The 21,404-nt window shown below is 43.7% G+C and overlaps 2 protein-coding genes across 3 annotated transcripts in view; one reads left to right on the top strand and one right to left on the bottom strand.

Moving 5' to 3' along the window:
• Window positions 1-21,104, bottom strand: part of LOC115627005 (E3 ubiquitin-protein ligase highwire) — a 58,075-nt gene extending 36,971 nt beyond the window's left edge. Inside the window, exons 1-13 of the mRNA XM_030522521.1 lie at window positions 21,002-21,104; window positions 19,612-20,680; window positions 19,186-19,560; window positions 17,976-19,128; window positions 17,213-17,903; window positions 17,002-17,141; window positions 16,447-16,943; window positions 15,287-16,379; window positions 14,965-15,216; window positions 12,489-14,895; window positions 12,274-12,421; window positions 11,473-11,575; window positions 11,276-11,411 (exon numbers count right to left, since the gene is read on the bottom strand). Coding sequence (XP_030378381.1) covers window positions 11,276-11,411; window positions 11,473-11,575; window positions 12,274-12,421; window positions 12,489-14,895; window positions 14,965-15,216; window positions 15,287-16,379; window positions 16,447-16,943; window positions 17,002-17,141; window positions 17,213-17,903; window positions 17,976-19,128; window positions 19,186-19,560; window positions 19,612-20,680; window positions 21,002-21,072 — 8,135 coding nt within the window. The 5' untranslated portion in view covers window positions 21,073-21,104. The remainder of the gene's footprint in view (window positions 1-11,275; window positions 11,412-11,472; window positions 11,576-12,273; window positions 12,422-12,488; window positions 14,896-14,964; window positions 15,217-15,286; window positions 16,380-16,446; window positions 16,944-17,001; window positions 17,142-17,212; window positions 17,904-17,975; window positions 19,129-19,185; window positions 19,561-19,611; window positions 20,681-21,001) is intronic.
• LOC115627003 lies at window positions 1,051-11,292 on the top strand. 2 transcript variants are annotated; one of them, XM_030522519.1, is made up of 6 exons: window positions 1,051-1,174; window positions 7,083-7,494; window positions 7,560-7,757; window positions 7,840-8,007; window positions 10,067-10,226; window positions 10,285-11,292. In XM_030522519.1, the coding sequence occupies exons 2-6, from the start codon at window positions 7,324-7,326 to the stop codon at window positions 10,923-10,925; spliced, it is 1,338 nt and encodes a 445-aa protein (XP_030378379.1). In that variant the 5' UTR covers window positions 1,051-1,174; window positions 7,083-7,323; the 3' UTR covers window positions 10,926-11,292. The 2 variants fall into 2 exon arrangements, with proteins under 2 accessions (XP_030378379.1, XP_030378380.1); XM_030522520.1 differs by having other exon boundaries at window positions 1,058-1,174; window positions 7,086-7,494.
• Window positions 21,105-21,404: the final 300 nt, after the last annotated feature.

Here is a 21,404-nt window from a genome sequence, read left to right as displayed (position 1 = left end):
GAAGAAGAAATTAAATTGTTTCACTAATAATTTTTCTTGGAACTGAACGATTTAGATGAAATTGAAATTTACAGCGGATAACTAGTATATTAATTATTTACGCAAAGTTTAGTTAACTAAGGAGGTAATTTTTGAAATACACTTGTTACGAAAACGAATTCTTTAGTATTTTTGTAATAAAATACGTTGTCCGTTTTTTCATTGTTAAAAATTAAGTTCGATCGACGCAGTTCGTTGAGTATCGCCGTGAAGGCAAGACATACAAGTATTGTGCATAATTTTCATACATATTTGAACCGTTAAATACACTTTATTTGATCAACATTGTGGTTTTGTTGTAACTGTGTTTTTTAATGACGTTCTTCTTGGAAGTGGAAAAAAATCTACAGACAACGAAACTCGTGCCAACTACTAGATCTTCCTAGAGCGAAAGATTGTTCGAGCCGGATAAATAAATATATTTCTTTTACAACAGGTAACGATAACGTCCTCCGGGACGCCACAACACTTGTATCCCGTACACTTATGTAAAGTCATGCATGACTAAATCGATTCTGCTGTTAATGCAGATCAGGAATTTTTATACTTTATGGGGAAGGAAATGCTTCCTTCTGCCTGTTATATTTTTCACTTTGCACAAACCTAATACATATGTACATATGTATGTAGACCCTTTGTACCTTTTAGGTACGGCCTGAATTCAAACCTACGCAGTCCACTGGTGTATAAATTTCTTTTCCTGAGTGTATGTATGTGTGTAAGTATGTATTTGTAAACAAACAAACCGCGAACTATTTATGTATGTATGTAAATAAAAGTACACAACACATTCTTAAGCGCTGCTTAGCGCGGCGCAGCCGCATTCGCAGTCACAGCTTAACCGAACAACAGCCAATGGAGAGAGCTCGGAGAGCGTAAGAGGCGAAGAGAGCGAGAGCTCCAAGCTAGCCCCAAGTGCGCAGTGCGCAGTGCGCGGTGCGCGCTCTAACTTTTTTGGCGGCCACTCTGACGTTTAGTTCGTCATTTGCACGCGCTTACGCCGGTCGTCTTATTTTGTTGTTTACTGGCGCGATCGTAGTCGTGGTTTTTGGTTTTGTTTTTGTTTTTGCTGTAGCTCTGGCTGTGGCGGTTGCTGTTTGGGGCCACGTTTAGAAGTCATCGACGATCTGCATATGTATGTGTGTGTCGCGTGCGTTCGTATTTTAATTTTGAACGCTGATTTCACTACCAATGCAAATATTGATTTACTTTGCCTGCTGCTTTTGCTAATACATTATTCGTTTGTTTTTTTTTTTTTGTTTTTTCAGCACTTACATATGAGATGCTTTAATAGTTCTCAGTATGTTGGTTCTGTCTGTGTGTTATGTGTGTGTGTGTGTGCGTGTGTGTGTTTATATGTAACAAAGCGAACCATTGACTTGCAAAGACCGCATATTTTTGTGTTTGCAGCAAAAAAAAGAAATAATAATAAAAAAAAAGCCGCTGCACATAGAAAAGTTCAAAGCAATAAAATTGCAAGAGCAGCATATTCTGCCATAACATCAACAACCAACCAACAACAAGCACTGACAGCAACGGCATGAAGTGGAAAACTTAAGCAAACAGTCGGGTAGAAAAAATATATACATACATATAGTGTATGCAAAGAACGGCGATGCCGAGAACATCTTTGGCATCACATCAAAAACGTGTGTTTTCGCTTGGCAGGATCTCTGCAACACTCTATTTCTCCCTCCTCTCGTCACTCTGCCACTGCCACAGACAGCTCTCAGTTTGAAAACAATAAAAAATGTTAGGGGCGATTTAGAAAATCAATTTGCAATGCTGGATCACCGTTGTCCAAATACATACATATGTATATTTGTGTGTATATATTTCTATAAAATATCAATATCATATAAAAAAGAAACCAGACCATACCTAACAATGACGCGCTTGCCACGCCGCACAAAACACCCACGCACATAGCTAAAAACAAAAACAAATTAGGAAGCGGGCGCACTCGGCTAAGAGATACCCTGTTCTATAAACTCGTACATATATATGTATTTGTTTATTTTTAAACAAATACTTGTTTTCAGTAAGACCAATATTTCGATCATTATTTTCTATGGCAGCTACTAAATATTATGAATCCAAATATCGTGCTGGAATTGTACTTTCTAAATCAACGCAGCTTTAATATTCATGGCTAATTTATTCAGACTTATAGTAAATGTACTTCGTCTTTATACCTTAGATCAACTATAGTTAAATTTTGTTCCCAACTTAACATGGGATATCCTTGTTGCATATACTGTTGCAGCACTAATGTGCTGGTTAATACAAATAAGAACCATCGTATACCTACATCGGATAAAAAATGCATATTTTCAAGATATCAACTACAGAGAGCGCTTGTGAGAAGTGCCGAGAACGGCGAAAGTTACGCATGCACTTGCGAATAATAATAATATACCTATTCTAACATTTGCAGGGGCGTAACTGTTAAAACGCCCCCAACCTTTGTGCTTTTTTGACATTTGGCAAAAACGCGCTGTTTATACAATATTATGTGTATATGTAAATACATATTTTTACTTGTACGAGTATATATATATACGTCGAAGTCGTTGTCGTCTTCGTACAGCTGAAAGCGTAATTTCGCTATTCAAGGTTAAATGACGAAAAATCTGTTTTTAGTATGCGTGCTCGCCATTCGCAACTGCAGCAATAATAAACAAAAAAATTAACAAAAATGCTGAATTTGCGAAAAAAAAAATACCAAAATAAAAAATTGCCACGAAAGCGAAACTGTTTGAAGAAATGCACGCCACAAATTATCCCAATTACCAGAAAATTGTAGCAAAGACTTTTCTATACTTTCTACTTTTGGGCATAAGCCCAAAAAAAAAACATCATCGGGCACAATTCTATCCCAGTCGCCATGATGATTCTGAAATATTTCACATTTATTTCCTTGCATGTTTCCTCACAAATTCGAAATTGCAAAAACTTTGAGATGAAAGGCAGCAGTTCAGAAACACGTATATTAAAGAATTGATGAACAAGTCTGTAGCTCCGAATTACGAATAATCTGTCACTTAATTAATTACAACCCCTTCTGCAGAGACTGAACGATTTCTGGACAATAGTATAAAGTACACATCATAGCCAACAGTAACCCAATAAATTGTTAGCTATATTATGTACGTGTGCATAGTTGAAAGAAGATCGATCGACCGATACATACGTACTACATATATACAGGGTATATGATGACTTCAAAATTGAAAGAAACAAATTGGTAAATCAATTATAAAGGTGCAGTCAAAGCGATTGGTTTTATTAAATGACTCACTTGGGATATTATAATATATACATATTATGAAATAAAAGACTCGAGTGAGATAAGACTCGAATAAAAAAAACGGTCCGTTGCAGTTCAATTACTCAATTAGTATTGGAATAATGCAAATATATATTGCTCATACTCGTACTGATATTGTTTTGGGGCTGTTGAAATTGTAATGGGACGTGCCTGGATTGCCTTTGCCATAAAATGTTTTAACTCATTCATTTCCATAGCGGAAATAATGGATATTTTGAAGCGTACTATTGTGTACACCTAATTCTGTTTTTACACGGTTTGAAAATTAACATTTTTATATATGGTTACACGACTTTATTCCATTTAGCACGATTCATTTTGCATATAATCAATGTGTTTTTTTAGACGACTTTTTTAGGAACCAATCTACCGTGTAAAAACAGAATTAGGTGTATATGTTTGTACGTCATTTAATTATCGGCTAATTGTGCAATGCACTACAGGAAATGCAATTTTGCTTTAATTTAATTTCCTATGCGTACAATGAGCATCACTTATGAGCCCATCAAGAGCCCTTGCCTGCAATGGAAATTGTCATGAAGGGTTCCAAACGTATGTATACATGTACTATGGTATATGTATGTACATAGTTGCTGTGTCTGATTGTTCAAGTCTGTACTACTTCCGCTCCGATCTGTTGTGCTCTGGTCTGCAAGCCACCGACTCAACTTCTGTGGCTGTGGGTATCTTTTGTACTCATTTGTTTGTTTTGGCAGAAAGCGTTAACGGCGTTAACAACCTACCTTCAGTGCTTGCCTGAGCACTTCATTTTCAACAATTATGATTATTTACTCTGTGCCGACTTTTGTTAAGGTACGCAGCTTTACTTCATTCACTCACTCACTCACATGCGTATGAAAATGTTGTTCAGCTTTTGAATTACTTTGAACTTAAATAACATACAGAAAATATACACAGGAAGAAACTGATGAAATGAATGCTGAAGACTGTGCGTCAGACAGAACGGCTGTAAACTAATTCGGGAATAAAATACAAAAGAGACGGTGGTTCCGATCTCCGGCATTAAACAAAGCACACCGTTTTAACTCATGTTTTCTCCCTGTGTATGTAAATATATTTCATATAGCATTAGCGGAATACAAGTATGTAAACAAAAACTTGCTAATGAAAACAAATCACAGTAATAACTGATATGATTCGTAGTAGTATTTCAGAACTTAGATCAATATATGGGCAGCAGAACTGAGTCGCAGCTCGACTTGATAATTTCACCAAGTCGGTCCCCCTCCTCTCGTTCGTTTTCGCGCACAAATTAAGTTCTTTGAAGAAATGAATGAGAGACCCATAAACAAACAACAAAGTATAATTGCTGCTCACACTGGGAAGAGGAGCTGTGGACCGACCTCCAAATTCAATTAACAACTTTGACGGTGATTGAAAACCATTGCAGTGGCAGTTACTACGCATACCATATCATTCAAAGATACAAACGAGCATTTACTATATCTACGAGTATATTCATCGGAAGCTGGGGAGGGTGTTACTGTTGGTGTTGGTGTTGTGATTCAATTAGAGCTTCGAAAGCAAAAAAGAAACCGTTGTGGGGGCTGCTTGTCAGAAATTGATCGTTTGGATACAACTCGTTAGGCAATTGCATTAGATGATGACGGACAGTGTTAGTTGCTTAAGCAAATACATGAGACATGAATTCGTTTCTGGATATTTTTCAATAACTTGCTACGAAGTGACTCAGCTGTTGTAGAAAAAATATCACTCATTTACTCTACTACTTATCCCACCGTTGACAGTTTGTAGCTAAAACTCTAAACGCAACTTCTCGCATTAGTCGCTTCCCTGTTCCCGTATTCGAATTCCAATTAATTAATTCCGACAAACGATTGAGTTGTTCGGTTTTAAAGGTTTTGCCTTCAAACTAGTATTCCAATTTTGTCCCACTATCCACTTTGAAAACCGAATAACTCAATCAGTGTTCGAGAATTGCAAAAAGGTAATAATTTCGATTCCGCACAATTTGCTTGGTCGAATTCGGAGACGGGAACTGGCCTCACATTAAATGTACGCGTAATTCAATGCATATAGGCATAAGTGTTATCTATAAATTTATTTGTTCTCATACACTCATTCATTTATCAGCGCACGGGCGAAAGCAGTAGAATCACTTGCTAAAATAATTTGCTACTCGATCGCTTCGTTCAGGCCCCGATAGGTTATTTGTTTCTATTTCTATTACATAGCCAAGCAAAATTCGTAGCATGTTATTTAGACCATAAAAGTGAGTAAATTATTGGCAATAATTATTGGTTTATACCGACTACTCGCTCGTATTACTCAACTACAAGTACCATTATTAAATACTCTAACACAAAATCACTCTACTTTGTTTTTGTTCACGTTTTAAATTTCGGAATAAAATAGAGACTAGAAACTTAAATGCTTGTTCTTTCCGTTTTTACAAGTATATCTAATTATTATTATTATTCACTAAGTAAATATTTTCAAATATAGCATGTATTCCATATTTTAGTTCGTTTCTTTATGTTTTAATTTGTTATTCGCATATTGAAGTCAGTTATGATTTGCAGGATTGGCAAAAGTGTCTCAAAAAAATATTTATATGTATATTTCGAAATCGAATTAAGTACGTACATATGTAAGGATATATTTTACATTTGCTTTGAATGGGTATTAGGCTCATTTCGATATCCTTGGATATTAACCTCTTCGTTTACTGTATGTTCTTGAACTGGAAATATATGAATCATATGTACTATATATATATATGCTTTTTTCCCCACAATTCGGTCGTTGTGGGGACTAGGCCTTATATGAAGCGCGCACTATCATCGCCACACACACACACACACACATAGAAATGCATGGGTGTAGCGCTGAAGAGGAAAGCCGGACAGCCCCCCCTTCTTAGAAACCAAACCAAACCAACTTTTTGTTGCCCATTAACTTAAATACTCGTATAACCGTCTTCAATTGCATTGTTTTAACTTATTTGAACGCTTCTCTGAATATGTACTATCAGAACCGAGATCAGAAAATATGAATATATAAAAATTCAGAATTGATTGAAACATATTGATTTGAATTGAAATTTCTCGATACAAGTCGGAGGGATCATTTGAAACTATCATTAAAACCATATAGTATATGTAGTATCAGCTGGTAAAATATAATTTTTTGTTTTTTGGGAATTGCTAGTTTTGTTTTTTCTATTCACAATCAAAGTATGATGATTCCTTTTAGTAACTCTTAATTCTGGAAAAGTAAGCAGATTATTGCTTAACTTGTTGTTTTGGGTTCTTTATTTACACCAGACTTGCGGCAGACTAAATAAGTACGAATATCTGCTGAATCTGTTTAGTCTAATGACTGAAGTACAATCGTGTATATCCTAACATTTTTTTCATGTAAAAGACATCCAATTATTTGCGATTTTTTACGATGACGACCATCTTAGGAAAATTGGTCATATGTAATCATATAATAGCCAATGCAGTGAACTTTTTTGGGAACCCCATTTACATCTACTTGTACATATTGTGTAGCGGTTGAAACAAAATCTTGCCTCCCCCTAAATAAGTCATTGGCTACGACCATGTATACACATACATACATACGTGTACATATGTGTACATATGTGTGCAATCAAGCAAAGATAAGCTGAACACCTTCAACGATAATAGGTACAACAACACACTAACGTGCAACCTCTTATCAGTAGGAAAAGCAGCAACGCACGAATGAGAAGCGCGAACGCAGCACAAAAGCGATACGAAACTATCAAATAGAGAACGATGTTTAGAGCGTGAAGTGTAATTTAACAAAAGAAAGAAATTAGAACGGAGCCCATGTCGCTGGCTAGAATTATGAATAATCGCTGACAGCAAAAAAACAGAAGAAGGAACAAAAGGCAAAGGCTATACAAAGTGGAAAACAAAAAGCTGAAAAATCAACAGCCCATGTATATAATGCACGATATAAAAAATCTAAAGGATCCCACAGTCAATAATTGGCCCCTGTGGCTATGGCTTTGGTTGTTGTTGTTTGTGGGCAAAGCCACAGCGTCCGCCAATGTTAGCTGCATAGCACACGATACCAAAGTGACCTGCGACTGTCATGATGAGGACCAGGTGAGTAATGTGTTAAGGGCCTGAGTCACTAAGCAATCACTCATCGAATCACCGTTTGTTTGCAGGCCATGTTCTTGCCACCGCTTGGAGGAGTCGCCTATAAAATAGAGATACGCAACTGCCGTGCTCTAAATGTGGAGCCGTATGCATTGACCGACACCATTGGACTACGCACGATCACCTTCAGGCAGGTGGACAACCTGGTGCTCAACAAATACGCGCTGAGCTATGCGAGCAAGGCGATCATTGTCGAGTTCGAGCAGGTGAGTCAGCCAACACATTTCATTTCATTTCATTTCATATGTATCCCAATCATGTATTCCAATCAAAACCCTTGTGGACTAGGTCAACTTCAAGCTGATCGATTCGCACGCCATCAATGGCAACATAGAGGAGATCTCATTCGTGGGCGGACGCATAGAGCTGATGCAGCCGTTCGGCCTCACAACCACCAAGGATAGTGCCATATTGCTTAGACTGGACGGTGTTACGATACAGCGCATTGAGAGTCAAGTGAGTGAGAACAAACAATATTAATATACAAATTTGATAAAAGAAAAAAAAATACAAGTAGATACAAGGTGTGTTCCAAAGTAAACAGGACTTTAAAAAAAAACAAGAAAGGAATGCTAAAGTCGAGCAGGCTCAACTCTTAAATACCCTGTACCACCCCGCAAAAAAGTAATTAAATTAATTAAATTAAATTAATTAATTAATTTAATGTGGGGGGGGGGGGGGGGGGTGGATCAGACAAAATGAACAAACTCGTCCTTTCTCGGTCTCAGGAGAATCTGTATACCAAGTTTGGTTATTCTAGCTCTTATACTTTCGGAGATCCTTGCGTTCATACAGACAGACAGACGGACAGACGGACATGGCTATATCGACTCGGCTTGTCATGTTGATCAAGAATATATATACTTTGTGGGGTCTACCAAGCCTCCTTCTGTGTGTTCCATGTGCACTCGCACAAAAATAATATACCCTTGTACCCTTTGGGTACAGGGTATAAAAAATAGATACAAGGTGTGTTCCAAAGTAAACAAGACTTTAAAAAAAAAAAACAGAACAAATGGTTTATTCGGCAAAATCAATTTATTCTATTCAAAGTAGTCTCCTTCTGCTTCAATACAGCTTTTTGCACGATCCAAAAGCATGTCGAACGAGTATTTAGCTCGTTGGCCGGTATGGCCGCCAGTATGCCGGTGCAAGCCTTTTGAATGGCCTCTACGTCTGCATAACGCTTTCCCTTCATGGGCAAATGCATTTTCCGAAAAGGTAGAAGTCGCACGGTGCCATATCAGGCTAATACGGCGAGTGGTTAATGGTTAAAATGTGATTTTTGGTCAAATAATCGGTCACAAGCGTCGATCGAATGTTGAATTCTGAGCAATTTTTGGTCGTCAGTCAATTTGTGCTGAACAAACCGTGCCCACACCTTTCGTAAGCCCAAATGTTCGGTCAAAATGCGATAAATCGATGTTTTGGAGATATTCACCTCCATTTCCATCAATTTCAATGATGATTTCGGCTGATTTTTGATGAATTCACGCACAGTTTCGATGGAATTTTCGGTGATCACGAATTTTGATTGGCCCACATGTTGATTGTCATTTATGTCCTCACGACCACTTTGAAAACGTTGAAACCACTCGTGCACTCTGCTACGGATTAGGCAATCATCGCCATAAACTTGTTCCATCAATTGAAACGTTTCGGTAAAAGTTTTACCAATTTTAAAACAAAATTTAATGTTGGCTCTTTGTTCGCACCGATAACACAAATATACTGACACTTAAAACGCAATAACTTCACTTCCAATCGATGAAATGTCATGAAATTCTCACTGGAAAATCGATAGATTCAAAAAGTCCTGTTTACTTTGGAACGCACCTTGTACAACTTCTTTAAGCTGACTAAAGCTGATTGCTTAAATACGATAGAAAAACGAACTCTATTAAAGTTTATCTAAAATATCTCTTTCCCTTTTGGTTTTAATGAAATGGTAAATGCTAAAAGTTTTCAGCTCCTCCAACTCATTCTATCATTACACTAAAATATATATATATACTTGTATAATATAGTTCTTCATAGCTTACAATTTATTTATGGGAATAAATTATTCTTAAATACGAGTATGCTTAATTATTTTTCACGATACTATTGATGCCAAATCGATCAAGTGTCATCATACAATACATAGTTGCAGTTTTTCTATATATTGAAGCTCATCTAAAATGTATGTTTTCCTTTTAGTTTTTTTGAAATGATAAATGCAATCAGTTTTTGCTTCTCCAGCTCATTCTATCATTACTCCAAAATATATATACTCGTATAATACAGAAGTTCTACTTGTACATAGCCTACAATTTATTTATGGGAATAAATTATTCATAAAAACCAGTATGCTTAATTACTTTTCACAAGACTATTGATGCCAAATCCATCAAGTGTCATCATACTATATATAATTTAATGTTTATTAGTTTAAGGAATTGTGGTCAATATATTTGTTAATGTGCCTGAAATGTGTTGCATGATTTAAGGCGTCACTAATAAAACCTTTTTGTAGGCCTTTAAAAAATTTGCCGTTGAGCAAATGCTCATTACGAATTGCCATTTCCTGGGCGATGTCCAGTCAAAATCCTTCTACGAACTGGAGGTACTCAGAGAGCTCAGCATTAGCAACAATCAGTTCCAGATGGTGCACTCCCATGCGTTCTCCTTTAAGCGTAAGTGGTGCAACAAAAAGTTAGTGTACTCACTAAGCATATATCTATTTTTAAACAGTTATTTCGAAGCTGAGTCTGAGCAACAATCGCTTTACGGCCGTGGACGGCGAGTGGCTGGAGGCGCGCATACGCGATGGCGTCACATTACGGGACAATGACTTTGGGGCCACCAGCGACATCGCCTTCCGCAGCCTGACAGTGCATAATGATTATAATTTGAATGAACGTCTGGAGCTGCGCTTCCACAACAACACCGTGCAAATGGCGACGGCAGTGCCGCCCCGACCACTGATTTTCAATGGGCGTCTTGCTCTCAGCCTGCGTCAGCTGCGCTACGACAATACCTGGCCCTGTGGGGAGCTGGACATGAACGAACAACCACCACAGCCCAAGGCTGAGTTCTTTCGCGTGCACAGCGAGCAGATTTTGTTTAGGAACGACACTAATCCGAGTTGGACGCCATTGCGTCGGCTAATTAGCGAACAGTGTCAGCAACGCAGCCATCTGGCCTATATTGTGATGGGCGGTGTGGCGCTCTTACTATTGTTACTGCTGATAGTGCTGGTAGTGTGTTGCCTCGTGAATCGGAGACGCAAGCGTCGCAAAATGGATGTGGTGCAGCCAGAGCCGCGCACCTACAAGGAGACGCAGATCATGTACCAAATCGAGAACGCTGGCCTGCTCAAGACTGATTTGTAGCGCACACCAAACACACCAAAAACAACAAGAACAACCGCAGATAGCCACCTAAACAGACACACACACACACACACACACGCACACACACCTACACAAGCATAGCTGAAAGACGCTAAGAGCGACGGGCAGTTTGTTAAATACCGTGCCCCAAATGAAAAAAGAGTGACCTTCGTTTTACCAAAATCTTAGCTTAGTCATCAACAAATATGTACGTAATATAACGCATAATATAAATTCTTAGGCGCCCTGTAAATAATTGTATATTCTATGTATGTGTTGTGGGATCGCTCATCCTGATCCCTCAGCTCATAACCACATATATCAATAAAACTGAAGTGCCTAGCACTTACCCTATGGGCAGATATGATTCCAATGCCTGATGTACAGTGAGGGTGGGTTCGGACAGCGCAAAGCCCTTAGAGAGCAGAACATGGTGAGCGCTAATTGTCTCCTCAATACCACTCAGATCATCAATATCCTTGTCATCTATAATTAGGGAGCAAATTATGTGAGTTGTAGCAAATCTTAGTTATGGGTGGTTACTCACCTGGTAAATTTAAGTCCTTCTTCATGAGATTGGCGCTGCACATGCCGCCCAAATAGGCCAGTTCCTGTTCTAGACGTATCAGGCACGAGTTGCTGGCATTAACCTAAACGAGTAAGATACAAACAAAATGAGGGGAGGCAATGAGTCAAAAGTCGAAAGACTGTTTTAATAAGGTTTATGCCTAAATGGATTTCCCACATACCATGCGGTTAACATGCTTTGTATAAATCTGCAAACTCCCTAGTATTACTTGTAATACTCATTTTTGAGGAAACTTGCCAAAATAGATGTTAAAAAGACACTGCGACTACATGTGGGCTTTTCTGCTCAAATTAGGGCGCAAAAATCGCTCCATCTCCCTCAAAAAAGGGAGCAGTTGCCTCTTAGTCTTCCAGCATCTCTTAATTAAGGCTCTTTCCAGGCTTAGAAAATATGCGGGGTTCTTTCATCATCCTCCCGGCAGAAACTGCACTCTGGGTCGGCTTACAAATTAATTTTATAAAGGTGGTACCTATTTGCTGGAAATCGATACACTTTTGCGCTTAAAGCAATCCCGACCCACTCTCCCAAAAATAACCTGAGCACTAATTGTGAATGTAAAATAATACGAATTCTGAAATAATTTGATTGCACCCAGTATAGCTTCTATATAAATGTTTCAATAAGACCTCGTGCTCTCCAATATCGATTATGCTGTGTTTGTTTCACCTAGAGAGGCTGCCCCACCCATTTCTGAGTGTTACAAACATTTAATACCTTTTTAAAGCGCTTGCATAATAAATGTCTTGAGTGATTACTTACAGTTGTGGGATTGTCGTAGCCCACTACGAGGCACTTGAAACCATAGCGATTGTTGTGGGGATCCTGTGCATAAAGCGATGCGGTCTCGAGTGAGAACTCTACACAGTTTCCGGGCAAAATGAGAACGTTCTGCAGCCAATTGGAAGCACTACAAGAATACAGAGGGATTAGGTTTTTCGTCTCTAAATAGGGCATACTTGTAAATGCTCACTTACGTGTTGAACTTTTTCACGACAATCCAATCCCGATCCAGAGCATCTTGTGCAGGTAGTGATGATGTCGTTGCCGTGGTGTTATCGGAAGTCTTATAACAGCTGCTCATGAGCACCTGGGCGTTCCGGCAGTTGCTGCCAGCCGTACGCCTCGTCGGGCCCAAATTATTGTCGAGCATGTCGTAGTAGTCATCGCTCGATTGGCAAGGCTCTGGCGCTGTCGGTCTGAGGGGTATGGAGAGCAGCAAATAGTCCTCCAATTGTGCTGTGCCGCACTGGGCATCGAACTCAATAGTCAGCCACTGGACACAGGGCGGGAACTCAACACGGTAGCAACTAATGCTGGCACTGCGATACGGATGTTCGCTCTCCACCACGCAGTAGTGGTTGCTTGTTGTGGTTGACTGTGATGGGGAACCCGAGGCGTCAGGTCGCAAGGACAACGACGGTGCCTGCAGTGGCGCTGCGGATAACACAGGCCTCTGCTCCTTCGACACGCACATCTGATTGAGTGCCGCAATGTGCGGTAGAATATCTTTGATCAGCCCAAGTATTTGGACAGAGCTCTTGGGATCAGAACAGGCCAGGTTGGCAATGTGCGCATAGACGAGCGGCAACAAGGTGTGAAACATATTGGAGGCAGCCAGGTTGAACACCTCCAACAGTTGAACGGCAGCCACATGCGCACTGGCTGGTGCCTCCTCCGAATCCGATTGCACGAGCAGGGCCTGCTGATGGGCTGGGTGTGCGTGGACAAATTCCTCGACAACTTCGTCCTCAGCACGCTCGTTGCCATTAAGTTTGGCCATTTGGCCGTTTCGAAAATTAAGATCGGCCGTTTCCTCAACGCCAATTTCAGTGGCGCCGATTTCGATTTCCATTTCGAACGGATTTGTGGAGCGCTTATCAAATTTGAGTGTCTCAATGATGCCCTTCGAGAAGGATTCAATGCGCTTGCTCAGGTCCCGCGCTGTAGACAAATTTGGATCAACGGGGAGAGCCGCCGTGCGTGAATTGTTTGCCCAATTGATGTCCATATGCTCCTCGATAGGCGTGATGTTGTGCTCCGAGTCAATGGTCTGCGTATGATTTGATGAGTTGTCCGACGGGGAGAAGGATGCAGCCATGGCATTGCGTGCCAAAATAAGTAGCTCAGTGCACTTTTTGGTAATATCGGCCGCAATTTGGAGCGCCGTATCGCGGGTGGACACCTCACTGGCGGCTTGGGTTCCCAGGCCACTGGACATATCTCCGGGTATGGCACCCCCACCGCCATTGCTGCCATTAGCCTCTTGCCTGATGGGCGTGCTGTAGTAAAGAATGCATGGAAGCTGTCCCCGTGCCGGCGTCGTGCCGTTGAAACTCAGATCGCAGGCATAAAAGTGAAAAGTGGCGCCACAAGGACCGCGCACGGAGGGCAAACCTGCATCGCCAGAACAGGTGCGGGCACCTTGGGAACATAGACGAAGAGCATAGCGAGCGTTCTCCTTAATATGTACAGGGTGCTCAAACTTCAGTTCTGTGAGATCATTGTGCACAACGTCTTGGTCATAAGAGCCTGACACTGATTCCAACGTTTCCCATTTGTGTTGAGGCTGTAGGTCCGCGGTGTTGTCATACAGCAGCTCCAGCTGATAATCATAGCTGCCGGATCCCGAATAGACCATGGCGCCGGCAATCGCAATACCCGGCCGATCCACCGAAAAGGCAATGGCATCCGGCCCAAAGTTTCCCGTATTCCATGTCCGACTTAGGTCACAGCGTGCAAAACGCGAGCCTGTCGAATGCAAGGTGCGTGGAGGCAGAAACATCTTATCGTACTCTCCTAGTGCTGTCTGGTATACAATTTCGGCGAGCACGCGGGCCAACAAATGACAGCAGTTATCAATGAGGCCCTGATTAATGGTATCCTTGCCAATGCCAGCAACAGAAGCGGCCGCATAGCTGCCACTAACACTTCGATTGTAAATGGTTTCGATACGTGCACGAATGGGGCTGGCAATGATCTCAAGCAGACGCACCAGTACATCCTTAAATGTCCATGAATTGCTTAGAAAGTCGCTTTTCTCTTGCTGTGTGCGATAAATCATCTGCTCCACAAGTATAGGATATTGATGGGCCTCTGTAGATGACAACATTGGCAGACCCGAGTTGTCACTCGGACTGATAATAGACTGACGCTCGTTGCCGGCACTCAAAAGCGAGAAAGTGGCGCGCAGTTTGACTGTCGGCGAGCACAGACCCGCGAGTATGGCGCTCAGGAGCCGCGAGTGAAGTGCACCTCGATCCATCTGGGCAAGTAAGTCACATAGACAGTTCCATTTCAGCGAAGACGTTGGGTAAAAGGCATCGAAACAAGCCACAAAGCTTAGATGACACTCTTCCAATATTTCCAGCACCAAAGCAAAGCCTAAACGAAATGCAAACAAAATGTTAACCATCAAGATCTCCAAACCTTTTGTAAACCCCGTCTGCTTACCCTCATCGGTGGCAATATCCTTGAAAATATCATCGCAAAAGATGCCAATGAGCAGGGCACGCACATTGCCAATACACTCGGCCAGTTGTATGTTCTCCATATTGGGCTTTCGCGTAATGGACGTGCCCGTCGAGCATGAGTTGCTAGTAGCTGCTGTAGCTGCCGCCGTGGCTGCATCACCAAAATACTTGGCTACGTTGTTCGCCAGCAGTGAGCTAGCAGCTGAGCTAAGTACTCGCGCTGCATTTTTATCTGCAAGCATATCAATCAAAAACTATAATACGGCTCTAATTTATTTATGTATGTATATTAATAATCATACCTTTAGCTGCCGGATCGTGCTGCTGCTTGTTGGCCGATAGCTTGGGCGGAAGTTTGGAAATAGCCGCTGCTACCATGCTGGATGCAGCGGCTGCTGAAGCCGCCGCACTCATGCCCGGCTGACCCGTGGCGGCTCCGGTTGCAGCCCGCTGTGGATAGATCTCATTGGTGTATTTGCGCAGCAGCCGCAAACAGGACTTATTCACATAGCCCAGATACTCTAGGGATTGCTGCACTTGCAGCGGTCGCGATTTGTCACGTTGCTCACGCAGATTGGCTTTGAAGGTCTCCCAGGACCAGCTAAGCAGCACCACTAGACTTTCGAAGCACTCCCGACTGACGCTGTTGGCAAATGCTTTAGATATGCGTTGCACAGGATCCACGTCTAGCGGAGCGGGCGGTTGTTTGGACTCCTGCGTCACCAGGCGATAGAGAATGGCTGGTATTTGGCCAGAGTTCACGTCCGTGCCATTGTTAGCCTTCTTTGATGATTTGAACGAGAAAACTACCTGATCCTCGGTAGTAACCGATGCTTGACCGCAGGAGCCACAGTCCGAGGAGGGTCCTGCAATGCGCGCCCACACAAGGTACCAGCGTCCGGCGGCCGCATTGATGGGCTTAGGCAACAGTATGTGGTGTCTACTCCTCGCTGCGCACTCAAAAGGCACCTCTTTGGTCTCACTAAGCAAGACGCCCTCTTTTTCGTATCCACCACCATCGGTGCCCAGATCATATAGTTTAAGCTTGCACGTATATTCGCCACGGCCTCCGAACATGCCGAAACCACAAATCATAATGTCCGTATCGGCAGCAAACCTGATGGCCTCCACACTGTGGCCGGAGTAGCCCCAGCCGCCACCAAAATTGTCAAAACGATTGACCACCTGATACTCGCTACTCTGCGCCTCGAAGGTCTGATGAGGCTGCTTGGGCAGCACCTCATCAAAGCAGCCCGGAATATTTTCCTGCGCCGACGTGAGAATGTCCAGGCAGGCAAGCAGATTAAGCGATGCCTGTGAGCGTGAAACGCGTGCCTCTGACTGAATGGGAAGCGAAAGTTCCGGGGAAAGCAAGGCCCTGTAATTGCGCGCATTCTATAAAGCAAAAGATATGTTCAAATTAAACAATTGCATTCTAATTGGCAATATAAATTTAACGTACCATATCACCCTCAACGATCTCGCTAGCTACCACATTGTGGCAGCGAAGTTTGCGTGCGATGCCATCGAATACCCACAGAACATTGTAATTCGGATCCATGGCAAAGGCAATTTGTGGTTGTGGCTTTTCTGGCGATGCAGGACCTGCGCTACTTCCAGCGCAGGGCTCCGGACGTTGGCGTGCGCGTCGCTGTCGCTGCTGGGACGTTGCCATTGGCGATGCCTCAAACTGTTCCTGATCGAACACCTGATTGCGTGCTTCGTGCATGGAGCGAGACATTTGCTCATTGATGGGCATACCAGCCCCGCCTCCAGCAGATGTTGATGCAGAGGCGACCAGTTCGGATATAGGCGGACTGGCGGCCACATCGACATTCTGATTAATCTCTGGTTGTGTTTGTACAAAATTCACCTGATTGCGATAGTGGGCGGTGCAGCTGCCGTCGCGTCGATTGATGGAGAGCGTGTGGAAGGACAACGGTATGGTGGGTATGAGCACTGAAAATAAAAAAAGATTAGACTCAATGATGCTCATTGAATGTTCACATCTGCTTACGTATAGTCTTTTTGTTGGCGACCACATGCATCTTGGGCAGCATTTGGGCGGTAATAAGCGACTCGTCGATTTTTATAAATGTTTGATCCCCGTTGGCACCTATCCAGGTGACCTTCTTGCCATAGTTGGGACCCAACCCGCTGTAGATAGGAAAAGAGCAGGAGTTGAAAAATATGTTGACGACTCGGAAATGGTTTGTTGAGACACTCACAAAACTGGGCCCGGCGCACAATTCCAGAGGAACTTTTGACGTTGCGCCAGAATGGCGGCCGCTGTTGCCGAAGCGGACAATTGTGCTGGTGGGTGCGCTTCCCGGCTACCTCCAGGCAGCACTCCCGTTTCCTGTGTTGCAGCCGTCGTCTTTGGCAGTATGGGAGATGGCATCGCCCTATGTGAGACTTCCTCCTCCTGCCCTACACTGCGTTCTTTCTGCCCATAGTCGCTTGGTAGTCGACCTAATTGGCCTTTCTGATAATTACCAAATGTGTATACCATTCCCTTGTGCGTCATTAGCACTGTGTGATTGCTGCCTGCAGCCACTTGACTAATAGCACCCTGGACATGCACCTTTACGGGTCCATTCACAGGTTGAAGGTCGCCCGTGCCCAGCTGTCCATATTGGTTGCTGCCGAAGGTGAACACTTCACCGGCCAGGGTGAGCACGACTGTGTGATGTAAGCCGCAGGCAACCTGAACTACCGGCGAGCTACTGGGCAGGGTAAGCAGCTGTGGTGCCAAAGGTGCCACCCGTGGTGGATCCTTATCATAGTCCGTGGGTGTGCTGCTTGCGTCTAAATCCGGACAACATCCCTGCTTCTTTTCCTTGCGACGCATAATCAACGTTTTTGAGCGTTGCTGTCGGTGGAGATCGCTTGGCAGGGGCTTAAGTTCCAGCTTGGTGTCTACAAAAATGGTGTCAAAAGGTTAGAGGGAATTCAGAGAAAAGGTGCCACTACCCACTACCCACTCACCACTCTCGCTCTCCTGTAGCGCAATGCAAGCGGCACACAATCCGCACTTGGCACAGCCCGCATCACCATGGCCACAAGGGCAAATGCTGCCCGCCAGCCGCTCCTCCAGCGGTACATTTAACGCTGATACACAGGAGACATTGTAGCCAGTGCACTCTCGGCACATAACGCAGACACGGCACTGCCCCTGCACCAAATTGTGGTCGTCATAGTCGCACAGCGTTGAGAAATCGACCTTGGGTCGCTTGTCTACGCCACTAGTTGATCCAACAGCCGGAGCTAATGGCAACAGGGTGGCATATGCTGAGCTGCTAGCTGCCATATCTTTTGCAATCGTCGTCGCCGCCGTCGTCGTCGTCGTTGGCATCAGCACCTTGTTAAAGACTCGGCCGCATTGTCCTTTATTATTGAGTCCGAATGTATAGAGTTGTCCCTTGGCATTCAGCGTTACACAGTGCGCCTTACCCAGGGCCACTTTGGTCACATGCTGATCAATTAGGTCACTAACAAAGCCCATGGCATCACAATGGGCCGTATCCTTGCCAAACATGATGAGCTTGCCCGTTTTAGTAACGAAAGCAGATGTGCCATTGTTGCAGGCCGCATGCACAACGACATGTCCATCGATTTTAGTCATTTTCTTCGGCTTCACCGCCTTTGGCTGACGTCTATTCTTTGAGCTGTCTCCATCCTCGCCACGCCGTGCTGTGCCCGCAAAATAAACGGTTCCATCATCGTTGACTAACAGCGCATGGATGCCATCGTGACCCACAGCCACGTGCACGATGTGCGCTGCCTTCGAAATGATGAGCTCTGTCAGCTTCAGCGTCGGCGTTCGACCGACAGACTTTAGGCCCAGTGAGGCGGACTTGCCATAGAAATAAACCTTTCCATTCCCAGCACGCACCAGACCGAACTCCTTACCACATGCCATGCCGAGGACATCGACATCGCGACAGGGTAACTTTGGCTCGAAGTTATTATGGGAGGATTGGATACGCTGGATTTGATTTTGATTTAGCACCTCGTCCTCGAATGCGGCATAGCCCAGAGTGCGAAACTTCTTGCGGGCCAACTGCAGGGGCAGCTCAAAGGGTGGGGGTTCACTTGTGTAGCTGTTATGATACAGATTTAGTTTCTTCACCACTAACGTGTCCTGCAAAAGATTGCAAATTGTACAATTGTCAAGGCTTAATTGGCATTCGGTACTTACATCGCGATTGGTGCAGATGGCATGTAGGGAGTCATCGTCGGTGAAGAGCACATAGTTGAAGCCTTCGCGTATCGGTAACATATTGACTGGATTAATGGCTTTCACCGCCAACGTGTCCATGCCGACCAAATGCAAGTGATCCGCATTGCGTTTTGAGTTGCGCCGAAAATAAAGTTGCCCACCACTATAACCCAACCAGGCACTGCGTTCCTTAGTGAAGTCATCGTTCTGCGCATAAATGTGACCCTTGTAGGAGCCACCAAATCCAGTACCGATCTTCAATAGCGCGCCCCCATGCAGCAAATAGACAAAGACACCATCGCAGGCCATGGCAGGTTGCATGAGCGGCGCAACGGTGCCCAATTGCAGAGGGAACTACAAAGAGAACTATTAGATAAGGAGACTGTAAAAGAGCCATTAACTCACCTCGTCGATCAGCGAATTCTGCGGCACGCCATGGCTGTGAAAGTCCGGCCGTGTCGGCTTGTTCAGTGCAGCACTCACCACAGTGTTTTGCAGAGCCGCCAATACAGCTGGCAACTGAATGATCTGTGCCGACAGCTGCTTAGGGGACATTAGCATTGCGGCAATGGCCTTTAGCATTTTGCCAGTATCGCCGCGTGCGATGCAGAGACCCAGAAGTGCAGAACAGGCCATGGCTGACCAATTGGCTTCAGCGCCAGTGCTGGAGCTGAGGGCTGCCGGCATGGTTGCCAAGTCTAGCAGCAAATCATAGAGCGGATTGATAAGTTCCTCCGGCTCCAGCTTAAAAGATTCCGGCTGCTGACCCTGTATGACATCCAGCAGAGCCTTGAGCGCCTTGGTGCACAACAGTGGCTGAATGTGACGCGCATCGGCAATTAGCTCGAAGAGACTGCGAAGGCCAGCGCCCACAATTAGCGGAACTGTTGCATATACCGGTTCACGTTCCGTGGGTTCCTCCGTGTCTGAATCTGCATCACTGTTGGCAGAATCGCGACGCACCCGTTTCTCTGACTGTGCTGCTGCAGCAGCAGCACCACCAGCACCACCACCCGGACCGCCTCCGCCACCAGCGATGCCTGCTCCGCCCGCACCCATAGCTGCATGACAGGAGCAATCAACTAAATTGCTTACCATACAGCTGCCGGCACAGACGAGACAGCAGGAAGAATCCATATACCCAACGCCCCATTTTTTAACAGCAGCTGAAGTTAAAGCACTTCCACTACCCTCATGGAAGAGGGCATAACGGGTTTCAGCTTCCAACACAGTTGAACGTATAGCCGAGAATACGGCAAATTTTGAGGCATTTGGATCCAGTTCAATGTGTGCAACAGGAAAGGCCGGAAAGAAAAGCATTTGATCCTTCACTAGTGGCGGATCTAGTGGATTAACAATAGCACCGGCATTGCCCTCCAGGACGGCAGCAGCAGCCGCCGCTGCCATCGCTGCTGCAGATTTCTCTTTGCGACTCTTGCGTTTCGTGAGTGCCTTTCGTTCATTTTGCAACTTTCTACAAAAAAATTTAAAATAACGGTGTAAAAATTAATGCAGGTCAGCATTTGCGCGCGCTTCACTTTCCAATTGGATTGTTTAGCGCTCAGCTGATCGCTGCAGCTGTTGACGGCACAGCGATGCCCATTTGTCAGCCAGAGCGGGCTTTTCAACCCCGGCACACCAACAACAACCCTAGGGGTTGAAGACCTATATATTGACAACATAACGGCCAGAGCACAAGGAAAATCGATCGATTTTTCAACCCCAAATGCCGAGGCGCCGTCGCCGCCAACGCTGCCGCAGTGCCATTGTCCTTTATGTGAATGCCTAGAATTACCTGCGTGTATTGCTTGTGTATAACTCATAAAAATGATCGCCATATTTCATTGGATTTAATAATCCAACCATTGCACGTTTGCAGATTGCCTTGCGTTTGAATCGATTTTTATTATATATGTATGTACACTAGGGCGACAACGACGAGCGCGATTTGCCGTTTCCAACCTTTTTTTTTGCTTTGTCGGCGCCGAACAAGACCGAGGCAACGGAAGGACCTTTTCCTTTTTATTTTATTGCACAAAAATTACAAATAACTAAGAATTAACTATTGCAAGCTTAATGCATATTTCATTCTTGTATAATTACACCACTGACTACTTAAATTTAAGCACATATTTGCGTTGGTTTAGCTTAAATGTTTTTCGGAATTAGGCGAAAACATTTTTTTTAATTTTTTGCGA

The sequence above is a fragment of the Scaptodrosophila lebanonensis genome, unplaced genomic scaffold (assembly GCF_003285725.1).
Source record: "Scaptodrosophila lebanonensis strain 11010-0011.00,11010-0021.00 unplaced genomic scaffold, SlebRS2 tig00000089-arrow-pilon, whole genome shotgun sequence".
Classification (NCBI taxonomy): Eukaryota; Metazoa; Arthropoda; class Insecta; order Diptera; family Drosophilidae; genus Scaptodrosophila; species Scaptodrosophila lebanonensis.
This window is presented reverse-complemented; position numbering and strand designations above follow the sequence as displayed.